This window comes from Monodelphis domestica, chromosome 7, assembly GCF_027887165.1.
Source record: "Monodelphis domestica isolate mMonDom1 chromosome 7, mMonDom1.pri, whole genome shotgun sequence".
Classification (NCBI taxonomy): Eukaryota; Metazoa; Chordata; class Mammalia; order Didelphimorphia; family Didelphidae; genus Monodelphis; species Monodelphis domestica.
The window spans coordinates 56,092,025-56,112,653 of NC_077233.1; the positions used below are offsets into that span (position 1 = coordinate 56,092,025).

Consider the following 20,629-nt stretch of genomic DNA (forward strand, 5'->3'; position numbering starts at 1 on the left):
TGGAGAGGAGAGGGATGACCTGGTCAGGAAGGGTCCATTCAGTGGTCTCCACTAGCCAATCTAGTTTCTGTGCCCCCTTGTCACTGTATGCCAGAGCTTTTACTGAGAAGTAAGAAATTTGATTAATTAATTTAATTAAAACATACAAAGAACAAGTCAGAAACAATCACTGATTTCATTGAAGAGAATGACAGTGAGGAGACAAAATATCAAAATTTATGGGATATAGCCAAAGGTAGGTAAAAGAAAAAATTTAATTGCCTGGCCTAGTTTTCTTTCTTTTGCACAGGCAGCTTATTGTTCGTTGGGCTTCCCATGAGCAAAGCCTTGTACTAGGGGCCTTGGGAAATACATAGGAATAAATGCAAATCCCTGCCCTTATGGACCTTAGTTTCTCCATTAGTCAGAAACATCAGGAGAAAAAGGAAGGTGTCTTCACTACACTTTTTGTCTCATGACTATTTTGGGAACCTCATTAATACTACAGTGCTATATTTGGAGTATAGAAGAACTGAGTTCAGATTTAGTCACTAACCTGTTCCAGACTCAGTTTCCTCATTGATAAAATTAGGTTGTCTATAAGGTCCATTCTAACTCTAAACCCATCATATTATGAAACCAAATTCTTACCCAGGTTCCTAACTGTGAATCACAAAGGGGCTTGGTTGAGAGTATGGATGGCTTTGGGTGTTTTACCCCCATTGTTGAAATATGCTTCAAAGTATCCACCATTTCTAGGTAAACAAGCCATTTGCATAGATGAACTCCCGAGTTATACACACACACACACACACACACACACACACACACACACACACACATATATACACACTTTTAAAAAATGTAGCACTTTATTTTTTTCTGGGTTATAAATGTATTATCACACAAAACATATTTCCATATTGTTCATTTTTTGTAAGAGAATAATCTTATAAAACCAAAACACCAAAATATATATCCAAATAAACAAGTGAAAAACCATTTGCTTTCATCGGCATTCTGACTCCAACAATTCTTTCTCTGGAGGTGAATAGCATTCTTTTTCATAAGTCCCTCAGAATTGTCCTGGATCATTATATTGCTGTTAGTAGCAAAATCTATCACATTTGATCATTCCACAGTATTGCAGTTACTTTGTATAATGCTCTCCTGGTTCTGTTTACTTCACTCTGTATCAGTTCACCTAGGGCTTTCTATTTCTTTCTGAAATCATCCCATTCATTTTTCCTTACAGTCACAATAGTTTTCCATCACCATCATACACCACAATTTGTTCAGCCATTCCCCAAATGAAGTTCATCCCTTTAGTTTCCAAGTTTGTGCCACCTCAAAAGAAGTAGCTATAAATAGTTTTGTACAAACAGATCCTTTCCCAATTTTTTTATCTCTTTGGGTTACAGACCTAGCAGTACTCCCCAGATATCTTAAAGATGGTGCTGGGTGGTTGAGGCATGGAGGGGCTAAAGAATCTGGTTCTCCTGATAATATTGTGTCCATTTTCTTTTAACCCCTTTTTCTCCCATCATACTCTTTGGCTGTAGGCATTATCTTCTCCCTGACAGACAGGGCCAGCTCTTCTAACATGCGGATTGATACTTTGGCTTTCCTGAATGTCCTCTTGTGCACCCACCCTCCTGAAGCCTTCCATGCCCACCTGCCAGTCCTGCTGCCCCCGGTGGTGGCCTGTGTATCTGACCCCTTCTATAAGATCACCTCGGAGGCCTTGCTGGTGACCCAGCAGTTGGTGAAGGTCCTGCGGCCCCTAGACCGCCCCTTGACCTTGGACCCCCAACCCTACGTTGGGGAGATATTCGCTGCCACCCTCACAAGACTGAAGGCAGCCGACCTGGACCAGGAGGTGAAGGAACGAGCCATCGCCTGCATGGGCCACATCTTGGCGCACCTGAGAGACTGGCTGGGGGCTGAGCTGAAGCCCACCCTCATCATTTTCCTGGAGCGCCTAAAGAACGAGATCACCCGGCTGCCCACAGTCAAGACCCTGACTCTGGTGGCAGGATCCCCGCTCCGGGTTGACCTGCAGCCCATCATCATTGACGCTTTGCCCATCTTGGCCTCCTTCCTCCGGAAGAATCAGCGGGCCCTGAAGCTGGCCACCCTGGCAGCACTCGATGTCCTAGCCCGGAATTACCGCACAGCCCTCCAGCCCGCCAGTATCGACACGGTGCTGGCTGAGATTCCGCCCCTCATTGGGGAGAATGACATGCACGTGGCCCAGGTCGCTGTGGGCTTCCTGACCACCCTGGCCCAGGCGCACCCCTCCTCCCTGGCCAAGGCCAGCAGCCCCGTCCTCGCTGAAGTCCTGCAGCTGGTTTACTCACCTCTGTTGCAGACCGGGGCGCTGACGGCCATCACAGGCTTCTTCCAGGCCCTGATGGGGACGCGGGCCCCAGGCCTGTCCTACGGAGAACTGAAACAGCAGCTGACGGGCCCCATCTACAAGGCGGGCCCGGACTCCCCTCCCCTCCACAAGCAGGCGCACCACTCGGTGGCCAAGTGCTTGGCGGCCTTGGTGGTGGCCTGTCCCCAGGAGGCGGCAGGCACGGTGGGCCAGTTCGTTCGGGACGCCCAGGCTCCCCGCTCCAGCCCGGGGGTCAAGGTCCTGGCCTTCCTGGCGCTGGCCGAGATGGGCCAGGTGGTGGCTGGGATGGGGTCCCAGCGGGAGCTGAAAACGGTCCTGCTGGAAGCTTTCTCGTCGCCCAGTGAGGAGGTGAGGTCGGCGGCCTCCTACACCCTGGGCTGCGTGGGGGCCCGGAACCTGCCCGAGTACCTGCCCTTCTTGCTCGGGGAGATCGGGAGCCAGCCCAGGAGGCAGTACCTGCTGCTGCACTCACTGAAGGAGACCATAGGGGCCGCCCCTGCGGAAGGCCTCAAGCCCTACGTGGAGGACATCTGGGCCCTGCTCTTCAGGCACTGTGAGTGCAGCGAGGAGGGCACGCGCAACGTGGTGGCCGAGTGCCTGGGGAAGCTGGCCCTGGTGAACCCTTCCCAGCTGCTGCCCCAGCTGCAGAAGCAGCTCCTCGCAGGTAAAGATGGCGGGAGGTGCTGGGGATGCTCCAGTGGGATCAGGGCCCACATGGCTTCCTCCCTCCTCATTAAAGGGCCTCCTTGGTCTTCTCAGGCAGAAAGAAGAAAAGGGAAAAGTGTGCTCTCAATTATCCACCAATGGGGTCTCGTATCTGAAAGCTCCGTCCACACGGGAGTCTCATTGGAAAAAAATATATTCTCACCTTCCATCTTAGAATCAATACTGTATATTGGTTCCAAGGCAGAAGAGTGGTAAGGGCTAGGCAATGGGGGTAAGTGACTGGCCCAGGGTCACCCAGCTGGGAAGTGTCTGAGGCCAGATTTGAACCTAGGACCTCCTGTGTCTAGGCCTGGCTTTCAATCCACTGAGCCACCTAGGTGCCCCTCTTGGGTATGGGGGTCTCATATTTTAAAGGCTTCATTCCAGCCCACTTGGGAAAAAATTTATGAGTATTAATATGTTGTTGTTGACTTTTTTACATGGCATTCATTTCCCTATGTATCCCTTCTGCATCTGTTCACCCAGTAAGTCATCCCTTAGAACAGTCTAAAAAAAGGCAGAGAGGGAAAAAATAATTATTCAGCAAAATCAAACAACACACCAACTGGCCTTGACAGCATATGCAGTATTCCATACCCATAGCCCTCCACCTTGGTAAAGAGATCACTGCCCACTTTAGAGGGGGTTGCCTATAGAATTCAGACTCATTTTGACAATATTCTCCCCCCCTCCCATTTCTTTCAGTTTACTCCACTGGAAAATGGAATTCCAATATCATCTACTTCCCAAGGGGGTTGTTGAAAACCAAATGAGATAATTTTGTTATTATTTTTTCTAACTGAAATAATTTTTTAGCAGTTTGATTGTTGTGGCATTGAATAAGTAAATCAATTTAGGTCAAATTGTCATTTTTATTATGTTGTCTCAGCCTATTCATGAATAATAATGTTTTTGCTAAACAAGATAATTTTGCAAAACTTTTTGTAAACTTCAAAGCATCATATAAGTTTTAATTATTATTAGTGTTTTTGTTATTAATAATAATATTATTTCTTTAGAACTCTGAGATTGCCAAATCCCTTTCTCTTAGTAATTCAGTGAAATAGACAATATAATTATTATTGACCCCTCAAATATTATTCTTTGAGCCTAGACCTATGATTTCTTCATGAATAGAGGGAACCCCCTTGAGTTGCAAATCCCTCCACTGTGGCTGAAACAGACTAGCCATCATTCTAAAACTAACAGTCTAGGAGAGTTATCTGGAGCTCTGGGAAACCATGATTTGCCCAGGGTCACACAAACAATATGGCGGGACTTGAACAAGAGTTCTCTAACTCTTAGGCCAGCCCCTTTTGTTTATGCCTTATTGCTCTCTTTCTCCAACCAGGTAACTGAGGCTTAGGAAAGTTGAGTGACTTATGCTTGAGTCTTGAGGTTTGCTGGATTTACAGCCAGAATGCTCTTTATCTCAAAGTATACTGCAAAAATAATCATAGTAAAGAAAGCATATTTCATGGCAAATGCCTAAAGAGAAGTGAGTTGGAATGTATATTGTTGTGAATTATTCCTCATGTTCCCATTCATCAAGATGGATAATTGAGAGCAGTAGTAAGTAGGTTTTCCCCCCCATACTTCTCCCTCATCAAGAACAAAATTGGGGAGCAGTTAGGTGGCTCAGTGGTTTGAGAATCAGTCCCAGAGATGGGGGTCCTGAGGTCAAATTTGGCCTCAGATGCTTCCTTTGTGACCCTGGATAAGTCACTTAACCCTCATTGGAACTAATACACAATACTGATTTTAAGACAGAAGGTAAGTGTTTAAAAAAAAAAAAAGAACAGAAGAGGGCAGAGGCTAGGGCTGCTCTAGCAATAATAAAGGTTCCAAACCTGAAGGGGCACCATCCTAGGATAGGTTTCTGAGTGAAGTGTTGACATCACCTTTTCTGCAGAAATGGGGGGGAGATGCAGGGTGGGGAGGAAGAATGGAGGCATAGGGGAAGGACTCAGAGAGCCCCAGAGGGTCCATCCTCCATCTACAATGCCATGACCATCATCTCAAATTGTCTACTATTCCCAATGGCTCACACTTTCTTCTGGGTCTCTGCCAGGTTCACCACATGCCCGGAGCACTGTCGTTACCGCCATTAAATTCACCATCTCAGACCAGCCCCAGCCCGTTGACATCCTCCTGAAGGACTGCATCGGTGAGTCTGGAGCTCTGGTTTCTTGGTCACCTAGCAAGGTTTTTATCACTGAAAACAGAAGGGGGAAAGCCCAAAGCTGCTCTCACAAAGATAGAGGGAGACTGAGGAATGAAGTGTTGACATCACTTTCCTTGTAGAGGTTGGGGGAGCATCTTAGTGTTTGCGCCTTCCTCAATTATTAGGTCGGTTCTCATCTGTTTAAATGTAGTAAAATGTAAGCTACTTGAGGGCAGTTCCTGTTTTTAATTTTATTATTATAACCTTGATGGTTTAGCACATAGTAGGTACTTAATAAATATAGGTTCATATTGAATTAGATTAATCTGTAAAATGGGTATACTAATCCCTGCCCTATTATCCTTACAGAAGATGTTGAAAGGATCAAATGACTGAAAGCCTTGTGGAAAGGAAGGGTGCTATATAGATATACAAGTACAAAGATGAATGAGGGTGGTTTGAACCTTCATACACACACACACACACATACTAACTCTCCATCCCTGGGCTATTGACCAGGTAGAGAGAACGATAGGGTGGGAAGAATGTTAGTGTATGTCAAAGTATATGTGAGCAGGTGTATGCATTTCTGTGAGTGTGTATGTGTAATTGTGTGTGCATTTCCCTGAAGACACAATGCTTTATTTCTTCTCTTCATCTTTAAGAGGTAAGGACTCGATAAAGACTGTGATTTCAGTGGTATATGGATGAATGGAAGGATGGAAGGATGGAAGGATGGATAGATGGGTAGATGGATGGATGGAAGGATGGATGGATGAATGGATGGATGGATGGATGGAAGGATGTATGTATGGATGTATGGATGGATAGATGGATGGATGTATGGATGGATGGATGTATGGATGGATGGATGAATGGAAGGATGGATGGATGAATGGATGGATCGATGGATGGAAGGATGGATGTATGGATGGAAGGATGTATGTATGGATGGAAAGATGGATGGATAGATGGATAGATGGATGGATGGAAGGATGGATGGATGAATGAATGGATGGATGGATGGATGGAAGGATGTATGTATGTATGTATGTATGTATGGATGGATGGATGGATGGATGGATGGATGGAAGGATGGATGGATGAATGGAAGGATGGATGGATGAATGGATGGATCGATGGATGGAAGGATGGATGTATGGATGGAAAGATGTATGGATGGATAGATGGATGGATGAATAGATGGATGGATGGAATATTTATCAATTACTTGTTGTTTAGTTGGGTCTGACTCTTCATGATCCCATGGACCATAGCATGACAATACTGTCTATAGGGTTTTCTTAGCAAAGAATCTAGTGTCTTGCCAGTTTCTTCTCTAGTAGGTTAATGCAGATATATTTGCCCAGGATCATACAACTAATAAGTATCTGAGGCTAGATGTGAACTCAGGTCTTCCTGATTCCAGACCCAGCACTTTATCTACTGAGCTACCCAGCTACCTTTAAGCACTTATTCTGTGTAAAACAATGAACTAAGTTCTGGGGATGCAAATGGAAAAGACTTGCTTGGGGTAGGGGGGCCACACCACTGGAAGATTTCAGCTGCCAATCAAATGGAAAGATCCCATGATCCTTAGGGTATAGTGGCAAAGCAGAGGCTCATGCCTCTTTAATATCATCACCACTAATAAAGTCTCTTCAGTTGCTGATGTTGAAACTATTGATGGTACCAAGAACTTTTTTTCTTGGATGTGGAACTGCTATGTGAGGAAACTCCCTCTATCATTTGCACCTTCTCTGTTACCTTCAGTCTTGGAAATTTTCCCAGAGCACTAAGAGGTTAAGCCCAGGGTAGGACCACATAGGATCATGTAGGTAGGTGACACAGTGGTCTCCCTGTGTTCAGATCTGGCCTCAGACACTTACTAGCTATGTGACCCTGGGCAAGTCACTTACTTCTGTTTGCTTCAGTTCTTCATCTGTAAGAGTTGGAGAAAGAAATGGCAAACTACTCCAGTATTTCTGCCAAGAAAACACCTAATGGGGTTATAAAGAGTCAGATGCAATTGAAAATGACTGAACAATAATAGGGTCAACACAGCCTACATGTGCCAGAGGTGGGACTTGAACTCAGGTCTTTCTGACTTTGAGGCTAGCTTTCTATTGACTACATTGACTACTCTCTCTTCATCTTTGAAATCTATTTATAGAAGGTTTGCCATTTTTCAAAGAGTTTCGTTTATTATCTCATTTGATCCTTTCCATACTGGATCTCTTGGTTGACTTCTGATGAGCTTGTGGTCTGCTCAACCCCCCAGTTCTTTTCCAGACAAACTGCTGCCTATGTCCACCCTTTGATTGCAAAATTGATTATTTTGAACCTGAAGCATAGGACTTCATATTTATCTCATTTATCTTAAATGTCATCTCATTCCACTTGGCTCAATCCCCTTAGATTCTGAGCTCCTTGATGGCAGGGGCTGTTCTCTGGCGCTTCTTGTATCCTCAGCACTTGGCACACAGTAGGGGCTTAAGAAATGATTCTCGACTTTACCAGATGCATAATCCAAGAACTACAGCTCTTATTAGCAAGGTTATGAAATACTTGGGCTTACATTACCCAGATAATTAAGATATGGTTGTAGAACTTGGTTTTCTCTTTTTTTTTTTAAATTTAAAATCTAGATCATTTCATGGCTGTACTCTTCACCCACCTCTTTGTTTTGTTTGCTTTTTCCTCTTCTAACCCTCCCTTCATGCTGCCGCCCCCCCAGGAGATTTCTTAAAAACTCTTCAGGACTCAGATTTAAATGTCCGACGAGTGGCTCTGGCCTTATTCAATTCTGCTGCTCACAACAAGCCCTCCCTCATTCGAGACTTTCTGGACAACACACTTCCTCACTTGTACAATGAGACCAAGGTCCGAAAGGAGCTTATTCGAGAGGTAAGTGGGCAGTGGGATGGCAGGCTTGGGCCTGTAGGTGTAGAACAGGGTGAGGATGGGGTGGTGACATGAAGGAAGGTATAGGCCATCCTGGATCTTCACTAACTTGGTGAGTAAGAATAATTGCAAGGGTAATTTACTACCAAACACATCTCTCATTTCTAACAACTTCTCCCCGGTGGGGATAACGAGGTAGCATGCTAAGTAAGAGTACTATTTTGGAATGAGGAAGACCTGGGTTCAAATCCAGCCTTGGACACTTAGGATTTAGTTTCCTTATCTGTGAAATGGAAATAATAATAGCACCTACCTCCCAAGGGTGACGGTGAGGTTCAATAAGATATTCTATGTAAAGTGCTATGTAAATGCTGCAAGTTGCTGCTCATCTCTATGGTAGAAATCCCAAGAGATCTCCAGATGTGCCCTGGTCAAGACACAGCTAAATAATTTGTTCACTTCAATATGCCAAGTTTTAAGAGCATTGACAAGCTCTGGGAAAGGAAGGGAAGATTGGTAGGAAGAGAGGGACAATGCCATTAGGCAAGCATCAGGTGAAGAAACCAGGTGTATATATTTTGGAGAATAGAAAACTTAGGAGTCAGTTAATAAACATTTATTAAGTGCCAACTTATAGGAGTCCACTTAACCCTAGTGACCTAGCCCTTGCTGCAGTTCTGTCTTAGAACTGATAGTAAGACAGAAGATAAAGGTTTGTTTTTTTTTTTTAATTCTGAAAAGAGAATTAACATCTTGGTAAAAGAGACACAAAAATACTGAAGGAAATAACACATTAAAAATAGAATTGGCCAAAGAGGCACAAAAATTTACTAATTAAAATAACTTCTTAAAAAATGTAATTGCCCAAATGGAAAAAGAGATACAAAAGCTCACTGAAAAAAATAATTTCTCAAAAATTAATATTAGGTAAGTGGAGCTAATGACTCCCTGAGACATCAAGAAATCATCAAACAAAGCCAAAAGAATGAAAAATAGAAGACAATATGTAAAATATCTTATCAGAAAACAACTGATCTGGAAAACAGATCGAGAAGAGATAGTTTAAAAATTCTTGGACTACCTGAAATCCATAATAAAAAAGGACCTAGATATCATCTTTCTAGAAATTACAAATGAAAGTTGCCTCAATATCCAAGAACCAGATAGTAAAATATCTACTGATCACTTTGTCAAAGAAATCCCAAAATGAAAACTCCTAGGAATGTTATACTTAAATTACAGGGTTTCTAGACCAAGGAAAGAATATTTCAAATAGTCTGAAAGCAACCATTCAAATACTATGAGCCACAGTCAGAATCACACATGATTTGTGAGCTTCTACATTACAGGATTGGAGGTCCTGGAATATAGCATTCCATAAGGCAAAGGAACTAGGATTACAACCAAGAATAACCTACTCAGCACACCTGAGTATAATCGTGAAGGGGAAGGGGGAATGGGGAATGGGTATTTAATGAAGTAGAAGACTTCTAAGCATTCTTGATGAAAAGACCAGAACTGGATGGAAAATTTGGCATTCAAGAAAAACAGAGAGAGGTAAACATAAAAGAAAAAGCATAAGGGATTTAATAAGATTAAACTGTTTACATTCCTAGACAAGAAGGTGATACATCTTTATTAGGCAGTTATAAGGCATCTACATAGGCAGAAGGCACAGGTCTGAGTCAGTTATATTGTAAAGATAAAAAAAAGTGAAGGAGTAATAAAGAGGAATGCCTTGACTGAAGCAAAAAGGGAGAAGAGTGGGGGAAATTATCTCATAAAAGAAGCATCCAAGGAAGAGCTTTTAAAATGGAAGAATGTGGTAGGTTGCACTTGAACTTTACTCTCATTGGAGATGGTTCAGTGAGGGAAGACAATGTACACTCTCAGTTGAATATAGAAATCTATCTTACTCAACATGGAATTAGGAGAAAGGGGTAAGAGAAAAGTGTGGGGGGTGATAAAAGGGAGTGCAGGTTAAGGAAGATAGTGGTCAGAAGCAAAGCAAACTTTTGAAGAGGGACAGGATAAAAAGAGAGGTGACTAAATAGAAAAACAAATAGGATAGAGGGAAACGCTTAGTAATTATAACTATGAATATGAATGAGTTGAAATAAATGGGTGATTACCCATAAAATGGATAGCAGGATGGATTAGAAAACAGAATCCAACAATATATTGGGGGGGGGTTGTTTTGGTTTTTTTTTAAACTGTTACCTTCTGTCTTAGAATTGATACTAAGTATTAGTTCCAAAGCAGAAGAGCAGTAAGGACTAGGCAATTGAAGTTAAGTGACTTGACCAGGATCACACAGCTACTAGGAAATGTCTGAGGTCAGATTTGAACCCCAGAACCTCCTGTCTCCAGGCTTGGCTCTTTCTCTACTGAGCCGGCTATGTGCCCCAACAATTTTTTGCTTACAAGAAACATTCTTAAAACAGAAAGACACACTGAATTAAAATAAAGGGCTGGAGCAGTAAACCATTATGCATCAACTGAAGTAAAAAGGGCAGGAATAGCAATCATGATTTCAGATAAACCAAGAGCAAAATAAATCAAGAGATAAGCAGGGAAACTATATTTTGCTACATAAAAGTATAATAAGTAATTAAGTAATATCAATACTAAACATATATGTACAAAATGGAGAAAATCGAAATTTCTTTAAGGCACAAAGAAAACCAGTGTAGTCAAAATTAGAAAGGAAACTGGGGTTGGAGGGGAAGAATTTATAGCAAGTTTCTCAGATTAAGGCCTTGCTTTTCAAATTAATAGGGAACTGAGACTAATTTATAAAAATAAGAGCCATTCTTCAATTGATAAATGGTGTAAAAAATAGACTCGAATACAGGACTACAATCCCCATGAGCCTTTGCTCCACTTCCCCAGAATGCCTTGTAATCTCACCTGGGCCAAGATCGGGAAGGTATTTAAGCTGATTCAAAGGCTTTTGAGGGGGCTCTCGCTCTCTTGGACTTCCGTTTGGGGCAGATGTGGCTTTTTTTCATAATGTAGGTGAGGTTGTGTCTAGGCCACTCTATGGCCTGGACGCGTGTTTCTTATCCTGTATTTTCTTTAATCCTTAATCTTCAATAAACCTCTAAAAAATATAATACTCCTTGCAGAGAGAAACTAATTTCTATCTGCCTCAGTCTCCCCTAAATTTTCATCTTTACAATGGTCAAAGGATATGACTAGGCAGTTTTCAGAAGAAGAAAGCAAGCTATCAATAATCAATTGAAAAAATGCTCCAAATCACTCTTGGTTAGAGAAATACAAATTAAAACAACCTTGAGGTATCACTTCATTCCTGTCAAATTGGCTACCATGACAGAAAAGGAAAATGATAAATGCTGGAGGGGATGTAAAAAAATTTCCCTGCTGTTGCGAACTGGTCCAGCCATTCTGGAGAACAATTTGGACCTATGCCCAAAGGGCTCTAAAACTGTGCATGCCTTTTGACCCAGCAATATCTACTACTAGGTCTGCATCCTAAGAGATCAAAAGATAAAAAGAAAAAGTGCCTGTACATACTACATAAATATTAAAAGTAATTAAATAATAAAGAAAAAGATAGTGAGTTCCCCTTCACTGGAGATTTTTAGTGGCCCCGTTTGTGGGTGGAGGAGGTGTTGTAAAGTTGATTCCTGCTCTGGTATTGACTGTACAAAATGTGACAGGTAAGGTAGAGTCCTCCTTTTCACCTTTGACATTCTGTGTTCTCTGAGTTTAGGAGAGAGAGTAGTAGAGCTTTCCGGGCCAGCACTGCCCCTCAGTGGTCACTCTGAGTATCAAGGGAGCCTCTCTTCCCTTTCTCACTCCTGCAAAATCTGCCCTCCCCTCAAATTTTGTCTTGACGTCTCCAACAGGTAGAAATGGGGCCCTTCAAACACACAGTGGACGATGGGCTGGATGTCAGGAAAGCTGCCTTTGAATGCATGTACACGCTCCTGGAGAGTTGCCTGGACCGACTGGACATCTATGAGTATTTAAACCATGTGGAAGATGGACTCAAGGATCACTATGACATCAGGGTAAGGCTGATATATATCCCAGACTCTCCTTCCACGAGTAGAATTACTTTCTCTGTTTTTACTAGTGAATACCATTATTTCTCGACCAAACTAGGAATCCCTTTCCAACTTGGATGTTCTGTTCCCAGGTTCCTTCTAGCTCTGACAGTCTGTTCCAACATCTTTCCCAGTCTCAATTTGTTTATTTTTTATTTTAATTGATGTTTCCATATCACATTAATTTCTCCCCCTTCCTATATCCAGTGAGTCGTCTCTCATGACAAAGAATAAACAAATAAAAAAGATGGAGCATGGAAAGAGTACAGAAAAATGGAACCAAACATTGACCAATGCACAGTGTAAATATATTGTTCCAAACCCAAAATCCATTACTCCTATAAAAAAATAAGGCAAATTTTCATTAAGGGACTGTCTCTACAGGAATATATACAGATATAATGCATACAGGTATATGTTTCATATACTTTACATGAGCCTACATAGGGATGCATATATTTTTAGACACGTGTGCACATACATTTAATATATGTATGTGTGGAAAGGAAGAAAGATAGCGGAGTTGGGTGGAAGGCTCTCTGAAGGTCCTTCCATCTCTAAAATCTAGTCTTCTTAGCCATGCCTTGCCCTGTCTTCTCCATGCCATTGGTAACACCATGTATGAGACTCCAAGAGCTGGGAGGGGATTTGGGGACCATCTGGTTAAATGTAAAATGGATGGGAGCACCCCATCTATAACTTCTCCAACTAATGTCCATCCAACTTCTACTTGAAGACTCTCAAGGACAGGGAAGCCCCCTAGCAGACAAAGAATCTTGACTTTGAAAACCCATCTCATCTTTACCTGTCCAGCTTTTTTTGGAGGGAGGGAGGGAGGTGGGATGGGGTAGGCGGGGTTTAAGGTAATTAAATTATGCCCTCTTGAATCATCGCCTTTTGCCCTTTCTGGAGTTTCGGGGGAAGGCGTTTGAATCAGGAGTTAGGGGAGTTTCATGATCATTGGGATTGGGATCGAAGGTTCTGAGCTAGAAGGGGCATGAGTGGGCCCCTCCTTTTACAGGTGAGGAAACCAAAGTCTAGAGTTTAAGCAACTTCCTTAATGTGCTGATGATCACAGATAGGAAGTGGTACATCCTGTAGCTTTTCCTATCATGAATGGTGGTGCACCCTCGTAATCCGTGCTGTGTGTGGAGGCTGGGGTGGGTGGGCCACTTGAGTTTGGGAAATGAGCTGTACATAGGCTAAAACAAAATGGGCATCCAAACTACAATCGGGGTCTCTGGGAAGCAGAGCGCCACAAGGCTGCTTAAGGAGAGACAAAAACAGCCCCCGCTGGAGATGGAGCAGGTTAGCACTTCTCCTATGCCAAATCAGCAGTGGGGTCAAGCCATGAACAGCCTCAGCAAGATACCAGACAAAGATAGTGGAGTGGTTTGCCATTTTCTTCTCTAGCTTATTTTAAGGTGAGGAAACTGAGGTTAAAGTTAAATGACTTGCCAGGGGACACACAGGTCATAAGTGTCTGAGGTCAAATTTGAATCCAGGACCTGCGAACTCCAGGTCTGGAACTCTATCCACAGAGCCACCTCCCTGAGCCAGATCTTAAGCAGAAACCTTCCTCTAGCTCTTTCAAGCCCATCCTGCCCCTTGGTTCCCCTAGTGTCCAGGGAATCAGGAGGAAATAGCAAGGGTGAGTTCTTTGGGGGCAAGTGGATTGATATTTGGGGAAACCTATTGTTTCTCCCTTCACACAAATCCCTTTTTTGCCCCTCTTGGCAGATGCTCACTTTCATCATGCTGGCCCGGCTGTCCGCTCTGTGTCCCAACACCGTCCTGCAGAGGCTGGATCGCCTGGTGGAACCGCTGCGAGCCACCTGTACCTCCAAGGTAGGCTCGTCTCTCCTGATGGGAGGAGAGCATGGGAGCCCTGTTGCCTTGGGCTCAAAGATGGAACCAGCCATACAAGCAGGTGTAGGAGAGGGAGGCGCAGTTAGGGGTGGTCCAGGGAAGAGGCCTTGGATGAGGAAGACCTTAGACATTCCAAGATTATTGAGGGCATCGTGGAAGGGTGTTCCGTGTGTTCAGGATGTAGTGTCAATACTGGGACAGGTGAAGAGTCGGACTTGTGATTTCTCTGGTACAGGGAACTCACTAGATGGAGGGACTCTTCCAATGTGTTACAAGGGAATCACTTTAAAAGACTGATACATATTAATTTAAGGTCGCCAAGGAATTCAGCTATGTAATTCCTAAATGAAAACTCAAGTCAGCAGTCAACCTTTTATGGAGTTTAATTACAATAGGAGTAAGAAAGGAATTAGAGATAGAGAGAGAGAAAAAGGGAGAGAAGGGAATAGGGCTTAAATACCCCTTCTGTTTAGGCTGGGCCAAAAGGCCCAAGCCCTTAGATAGCTGGGGCAAAGAAAAAAAGATCAGTCCCTATTACTCACGTGACCAAAATGGAGAAACAGTCTCAGAGGCCCCCACTTTCAGCTTCCTTCAGAGCAAGCTTCTCAGAGCCCACACGAACCACACCGACCAACTTCTCAACCACCTCCGAGTCTCCAGACCCCCCTGATCTTTAAGGAAAACCCTCCAAGTTGCCTCCCCTCAGTTCTCACATCTACCAATCACTGTCCATCAATTTCCCTGTGCCAATGGAGGCTCTAGCTTAACCCAGGACTGCCCAGAGGTCTCTGGCTTTGCACATGTCTGTTGAAGGTCATATTTTCAAATAATTAAATCTTTGCTCCTTTGCTACAGCCCTTTCTAAATCCTGTTAACCTGAGTAGGGTAGAGATTGGAATAATTAAATTTTGATCTAGGCTGCAGCCCTTACTCAATCCTGTTAGGACTGAATAGGGTGGAGATTGATTCCAAGTATCTCCATTGTATCAATTCTAAAATCAATCATGACTCAAAGAAATTCCTGTTCTATGCTTAAGCATAGGTCAAAGTCCTTTCCATTGTTCAGCAAAAGGTTTCTGTCCTAAAGTAATCTTAAGAAGGAAAGAGAAGGAACCTCCCATGCCAATGGGGTTCACATTCCAATAGTCAAGACCCACTATCAATAGGAAATTTTTCAAGTATGAAATTTCCCAATGGTGAAATTTCCAACATTTATAAGTCTAAGAAAATTTGAGGTTTACAAATGCAGGCTCACTGCTTCTTGGCACCTTTTGTTGGCTTGGGAGCTGGCTAGAGCATTCTGGGTACTGCTGGGCAGGCCCAGGCATCCAGCCACCCTGGATCTTCCTGGCTGTGGGGACCCACAGACGAACGAGGGACATCCACCAAGTTTTGTAATTAATTGTATAAGATAGGATTTGCTTTTTGACTTCACACTTAACCAGGAGTTCTGGGATTCTGTGTGGCTTAGTAGGTTAAGTTTGCTGGGCTTAGTGTCAAGAAGACCTTCTTTAATATCCAGGCTGATTAGTCTATCTGCAGTGAAATCACCTAGGAGCAAATCACTTGACAGGTTGGGGCCCGTTTTCTCATAGGGATAATAGCACCTTACCTCAAGGAGTTATAAATCCTAAGGGGATGTGGGAAAGGAATAAGCATTTATACACCCACTCTGTGCTAAGTGCTTTACAAATAGTAATTTCTCATCTTGTTTCAAATCGCATTGCTCTCAAAACCTTGGTAGGTAGGGACGTTTATTTCCATTTTACAGTTGAGGAAACTGAGGCAGCCAGTGGTTAAGTGACTTGCCCAGAGCCACATAGCTAGTGTCAGACACCAGGCTTAGTGCTCAGTGGCACTATGGCACCACTTAAGATGCTTTACCAAAAAAAAAAAAAGTGCTTAAAATGCTTTACAAATGTCAGCCAATACTATTCACTTCATCCATTGTCACTCATCTGTTCAAATTCCAGAGAATTTTCTCATGGACTGTTTTCTTCAGGGCTGGGTCTGGAATTGGACTTCCTGCATTAAAATCGAGGATCAGACACTGACTAGCTATGTGACCCTGGGCAAGTCACTTATCCTCTGCCTGAACTGGAAAAGGAAATGGGAAACTCCTCTTTAGGACCTTTACCAAGAAGACCCCAATTGGGGTCAACAAGGAGTTGGCTATAACTGGAAAAATGACTGAACAAAATTCTCTTTGCCTCTTAGTGGCCTGGTTATTGCCTATTTTGACTCTCAGGCTGGCACTTCCTAGAAGTAAAGAAAGTTTCATTGATGCCTTTTGGCTTAATATCTGTTATTTTACACCAACTCCTCTTCCAGATTTAACTCTTCCTTTGTGACAAAGAAAAACAATCAAAACCTTTTATATAGATTAATATCCAATATCCAATATTATGTACTGATAGCCCTCATATTTAATCTATTCATTGGTTTTTCAATTTTTTAACACATTTTCAAAGTTTTATTGTCATTAGATTCACTGTTCTTAGTTTTGCATGAGTTCATGCAAATCATTGCTCACGTTTCTTTATTCCTCACTCCTTTCCTAGCTGGAAAATGTTTTATTATTCATATGCCATAGCTTTAGCCATTTCACAACTGATGAGCAACCCACTTGTTTCCAGCTCATTGATATAAGCAAAAACAATTAAAAGATTCACGTCCTCCAAAGTAATCTCCCCTTTGCCATGGAGAACTCTGATGATCAGAAGCAGACATCCATCTCCTTTGTTACAGGAGGAAATCAAGGTGGAGAAATGAGGTGACAGGGTTAGTTGACAGCTGACTAGTTCAAATAGAGAAATCAGTTCATTTACTATCCCTTCTAAGTGATTTTTCTTTCCTTTTATAGGTAAAAGCTGGTTCCGTCAAACAAGAATTTGAAAAGCAAGATGAACTCAAGCGCTCAGCTATGAGAGCCGTGGCCGCCTTACTGACTATTCCAGAGGTGGAAAAAAGCCCAGTGATGGCAGAATTCTCTTCCCAAATTAGATCCAACCCTGAAATGGCAGCTCTTTTTGAAAGCATTCAGAAGGACTCTGCTTCCTTGTACGCTCCCGAGTCAATGGACTTGAGTTAATGGCCTCAGTTTTTCTCCTCAAATATAAACCCTCTATTAGTGCAACGGATTCCTAATGAGCAAGATGAGGAATAACTAAATGACCCCAACTCAGTCAGAGCCTTCATCTACTAGTCTGGGGCACACCCACTAGTCTTTGGTCGTGGCCTCCATTGGAGATCTCGGTGCCCCAAATGGTGCTATTCCAGGTCTTTCTCCAGTGACCTCAATCTGATGGCACAGTGACCAGAGCTGAAGGGTCAAGCAGAATGCCATGGTGTAACTAGGCCCCTTCAGTTCAAGGCCAAGTTTCAGACTATTAAGCAGGGCCACTAGGAAAAAAAATACTTCTGAAAGATTTTGTTTCTATATCGCACATTATCTGAAATGTTCTCGTTCCTTTTAGATACTTAGTGGATCTCTGAGTAGAAGTCACTGTGAAAAGCAAGGTTAACTTGAGGGAGCTTCTAAGGGGAGAGAAGCCCTTCCTGTGCCTATATTGCTTGAAATGTTTCAGCTTCATAAAAGACTCAATTAGGTTTATAGTATTCCATAACAAATTAAATATACCCTAGCTGTGTGACTCTGGGCACGTCAGTTGACCCCAATTAAGTAATTCATAATCAAGGATGAATTGGCTTTGAAAACCTCTATTCTCCTCACATATAACCCATTTTCCCCAGATTCTGATTGTACTGATTATATCAACAGCTGATCAAACACAGGACAGCTTCGATCTGGAGCCTGTAATTAGAATCACGCCCCACCTCGGCAACAGTTCGCTCTTACTTAAGGGGCTAGCTTCCTAATCCTAAATAAGAATTATTTTACAAATGAAGTAGTAAGAAGTTTAAAGACTAGTCAAGGTCACTTGGATCTAATCCTGGATCTGATGGGAGAACTGAAGGCAGCATTTAAGAATGTAGGGTTCTCAGGAAATAGGGCAGAGGGGAAGGGAGAAGTAGGATTCCTACACTCAAGACTCCTAGCACTGGGACACAGTGGCTGGCTAGATTAGGAATTAAATCCTGCCAGATTTGTGGTGGGATCAAGCTGGTTGTCTTTTATAAGCACCCTGTATTGGTTACAACTATTGCCCCCCCCCCCCCATGCTCCCTTCCAGATGGCAATGTTTCTAAGAAGCTTGTTTTCAGGAAAAGTTATTTCATCACCTCAAAACAGGGTCCTAATGACTAAGCTTTATTTACTATTTTTCTATCCCCAGGACTCTCCTCAGTGGAGTCAGGGATGCCCTCTTTTGAGGCCTATTCTGAGTTTAATATTTATAATTTGGGGTGCTGGGTTTCTATCTGTTTGACAGACAATAAATAAAAAGTAGCCTATCTGCTTCTGTCTTTCTCTAAACTCATCCATCAGATGGTACTAACAAGGGGTCCCTAGAGTTAATCCACATATTGCACAGCTTGGTCCAACCCTCCTTTACAATGGTGGGCAATGACCTCCCTCCATAGCAAACATTCATGAAGACAGGGACTTCGGATAACAAGCAACTTTGTATCCAAACCAGGAGAGAAAGGGAAAGGAGAGGAGGTATTTGTCACCTACTACTAACTACTCTGGCACAAACAGGGATAGCAATTCCAAAATGCTGACTTTTCAAATATCCTCTAAAAAGCAACAATCAAACAAACAAACAACTAGATGGTCGGTTGGGTTTATTTAAAACAAAGACGTGCAAAGCATTTTACTCATTTTCTTCACTCCTCAATCTAGCATTTGGATTGGTGATCTTGATAGCCAGCTGAGCTGCTCTCTCCACAATGACTTTCCGATTCTTGGAGGAAACATTGTGAGCAATCTCAGCACAGTAAGATCTGTAAAAAAACCAAATAATTAGGATAAAAACAAGTCAGTTTACCAGCACCTAAACATAAAGGTAAGCACTCATCTAGCACCTTCAATGGACCAAGCACAGTACTAAGCATTTTTTTACAAAGATTATCTCAAAAATCACTCACTAGAGTATGGGAAAAACAACTGGTTAAGAAAAGCCAAAATAAACATTAAATGGCTTTTGATACTTCATGAAGAATCAATATTTATTACAACCCCTCCTCTCCAATGAGCCCAGGAAGCTGCCTGTCCTCACAATATTTAAAACTTAAGCTATCTTGTATCACACCATCTTCTGTCCTAGTTAGTTGCTTTTTTCCTCAATATCCCATGCATGCCTGCACAGAAACTATTTGTTACTGAATAGGTGGTTTGGGATCCCTGGAGTAATATGATGAAATTATTATTGTACAAGGGTCAGTTTGGCACCATGAAAGGTGAACCAGAAGAGGGCATATAAATAGCCAAGACTAACAGGCCCCACCCCCACGGAATTGTTTTTCATTTGGGCATAGATATGTATAAATAAAGAGTCCATTGAAATTAATATAACAGTGTGTACATTAAAAAGTAATATATGTGATAATCAGAGTTTACAGCTGTTCTGAAAGAAAAAATATATTAAGATCCTCTATGGATACACTGGGAATGACTATAATACATATTTCCTTTTAAGTTCAATAGATTTATGGAAATGTAATTTTCTTGTTCACTACAATCAACAGTAAAATTATATATAAAGTATATTCCCTATTTAGCAGTATACATGCACTTAGATGTAGTAGCTATTAAATTATATACCTCTTAACCCAACACCCAATGTATTTTTTTTTTAAATCATTAAAGTCTCTGGGGAATGCTCATTTTCTGTGAGCTTCCTATGATTTTCAAGCCATGGTGATTGTGGAAATGGTTGCATACCACCCAATCCAAAACGGTCATGTTGCTTTTATTATTAAAATTCCTGGGTGTAGTAGACCAGCAAGCCTGAAAGCCCCACTATCCCACAAATCAGTTACTTTATCAAGTCATCTTTTTTCTACTTTGAAAGCACAGAAAAAGGTGTGTGGGTGTGGTGTGTGTAATCAGCCAGCTTTGAGATATACATTTTATACCCAATTTCACATTTTCACAGGAAAAGTGTCAAGGCTCCTAGTCATAATACACAAACTACAGATTCAGCCATAGATGCCAATAGCAGAAAGGCAGGGAAATCCCTATGAACTTACTTATTGCACATCAGGAGCACCTCGAGCTCTTTAACATTGTGCACTAAGAACTTCCTGAACCCACTGGGCAACATGTGCTTTGTCTTCTTATTGCTTCCATAACCGATGTTGGGCATTAAGATCTGGCCCTTGAATCGTCTTCGCACTCTGTTGTCAATGCCTCTTGGTTTACGCCAGTTTCTCTGTGATTAATAAAGGAGACTTCAATAAGGTGGCCCCAAACTCAGCGTATCATATCTTCCAGATAATTCACAACAGACTCCTTTCCACCATTCCCAGAGACCAAACCTCAATACTCTGGGGCTTGTAAGTCTCATTAGTGGTTGAGTCAAAACACATCCAACTCCCATAACCTGCTGAACTCAAAGCATGCTTCATGCC

General features: G+C 42.4%; 2 protein-coding genes across 5 annotated transcripts in view; one reads left to right on the forward strand and one right to left on the reverse strand.

The window, feature by feature from the left end:
• Positions 1–18,510, forward strand: part of CAND2 (cullin associated and neddylation dissociated 2 (putative)) — a 53,700-nt gene extending 35,190 nt beyond the window's left edge. For both annotated transcript variants that reach the window (XM_001366065.4, XM_056804683.1), the window contains 6 exons: positions 1,542–3,044; positions 5,157–5,252; positions 7,987–8,156; positions 12,026–12,190; positions 13,967–14,074; positions 16,959–18,510. In XM_001366065.4, the coding sequence (XP_001366102.2) occupies positions 1,542–3,044; positions 5,157–5,252; positions 7,987–8,156; positions 12,026–12,190; positions 13,967–14,074; positions 16,959–17,186 (2,270 nt within the window). In that variant the 3' untranslated portion in view covers positions 17,187–18,510. The remainder of the gene's footprint in view (positions 1–1,541; positions 3,045–5,156; positions 5,253–7,986; positions 8,157–12,025; positions 12,191–13,966; positions 14,075–16,958) is intronic.
• A 314-nt stretch (positions 18,511–18,824) lies between these two features.
• Positions 18,825–20,629, reverse strand: part of RPL32 (ribosomal protein L32) — a 34,345-nt gene continuing 32,540 nt past the window's right edge. For all 3 annotated transcript variants that reach the window (XM_056804684.1, XM_056804686.1, XM_016424497.2), the window contains 2 exons: positions 20,249–20,430; positions 18,825–19,000 (listed from right to left, as the gene is read on the reverse strand). In XM_056804684.1, the coding sequence (XP_056660662.1) occupies positions 18,871–19,000; positions 20,249–20,430 (312 nt within the window). In that variant the 3' untranslated portion in view covers positions 18,825–18,870. The remainder of the gene's footprint in view (positions 19,001–20,248; positions 20,431–20,629) is intronic.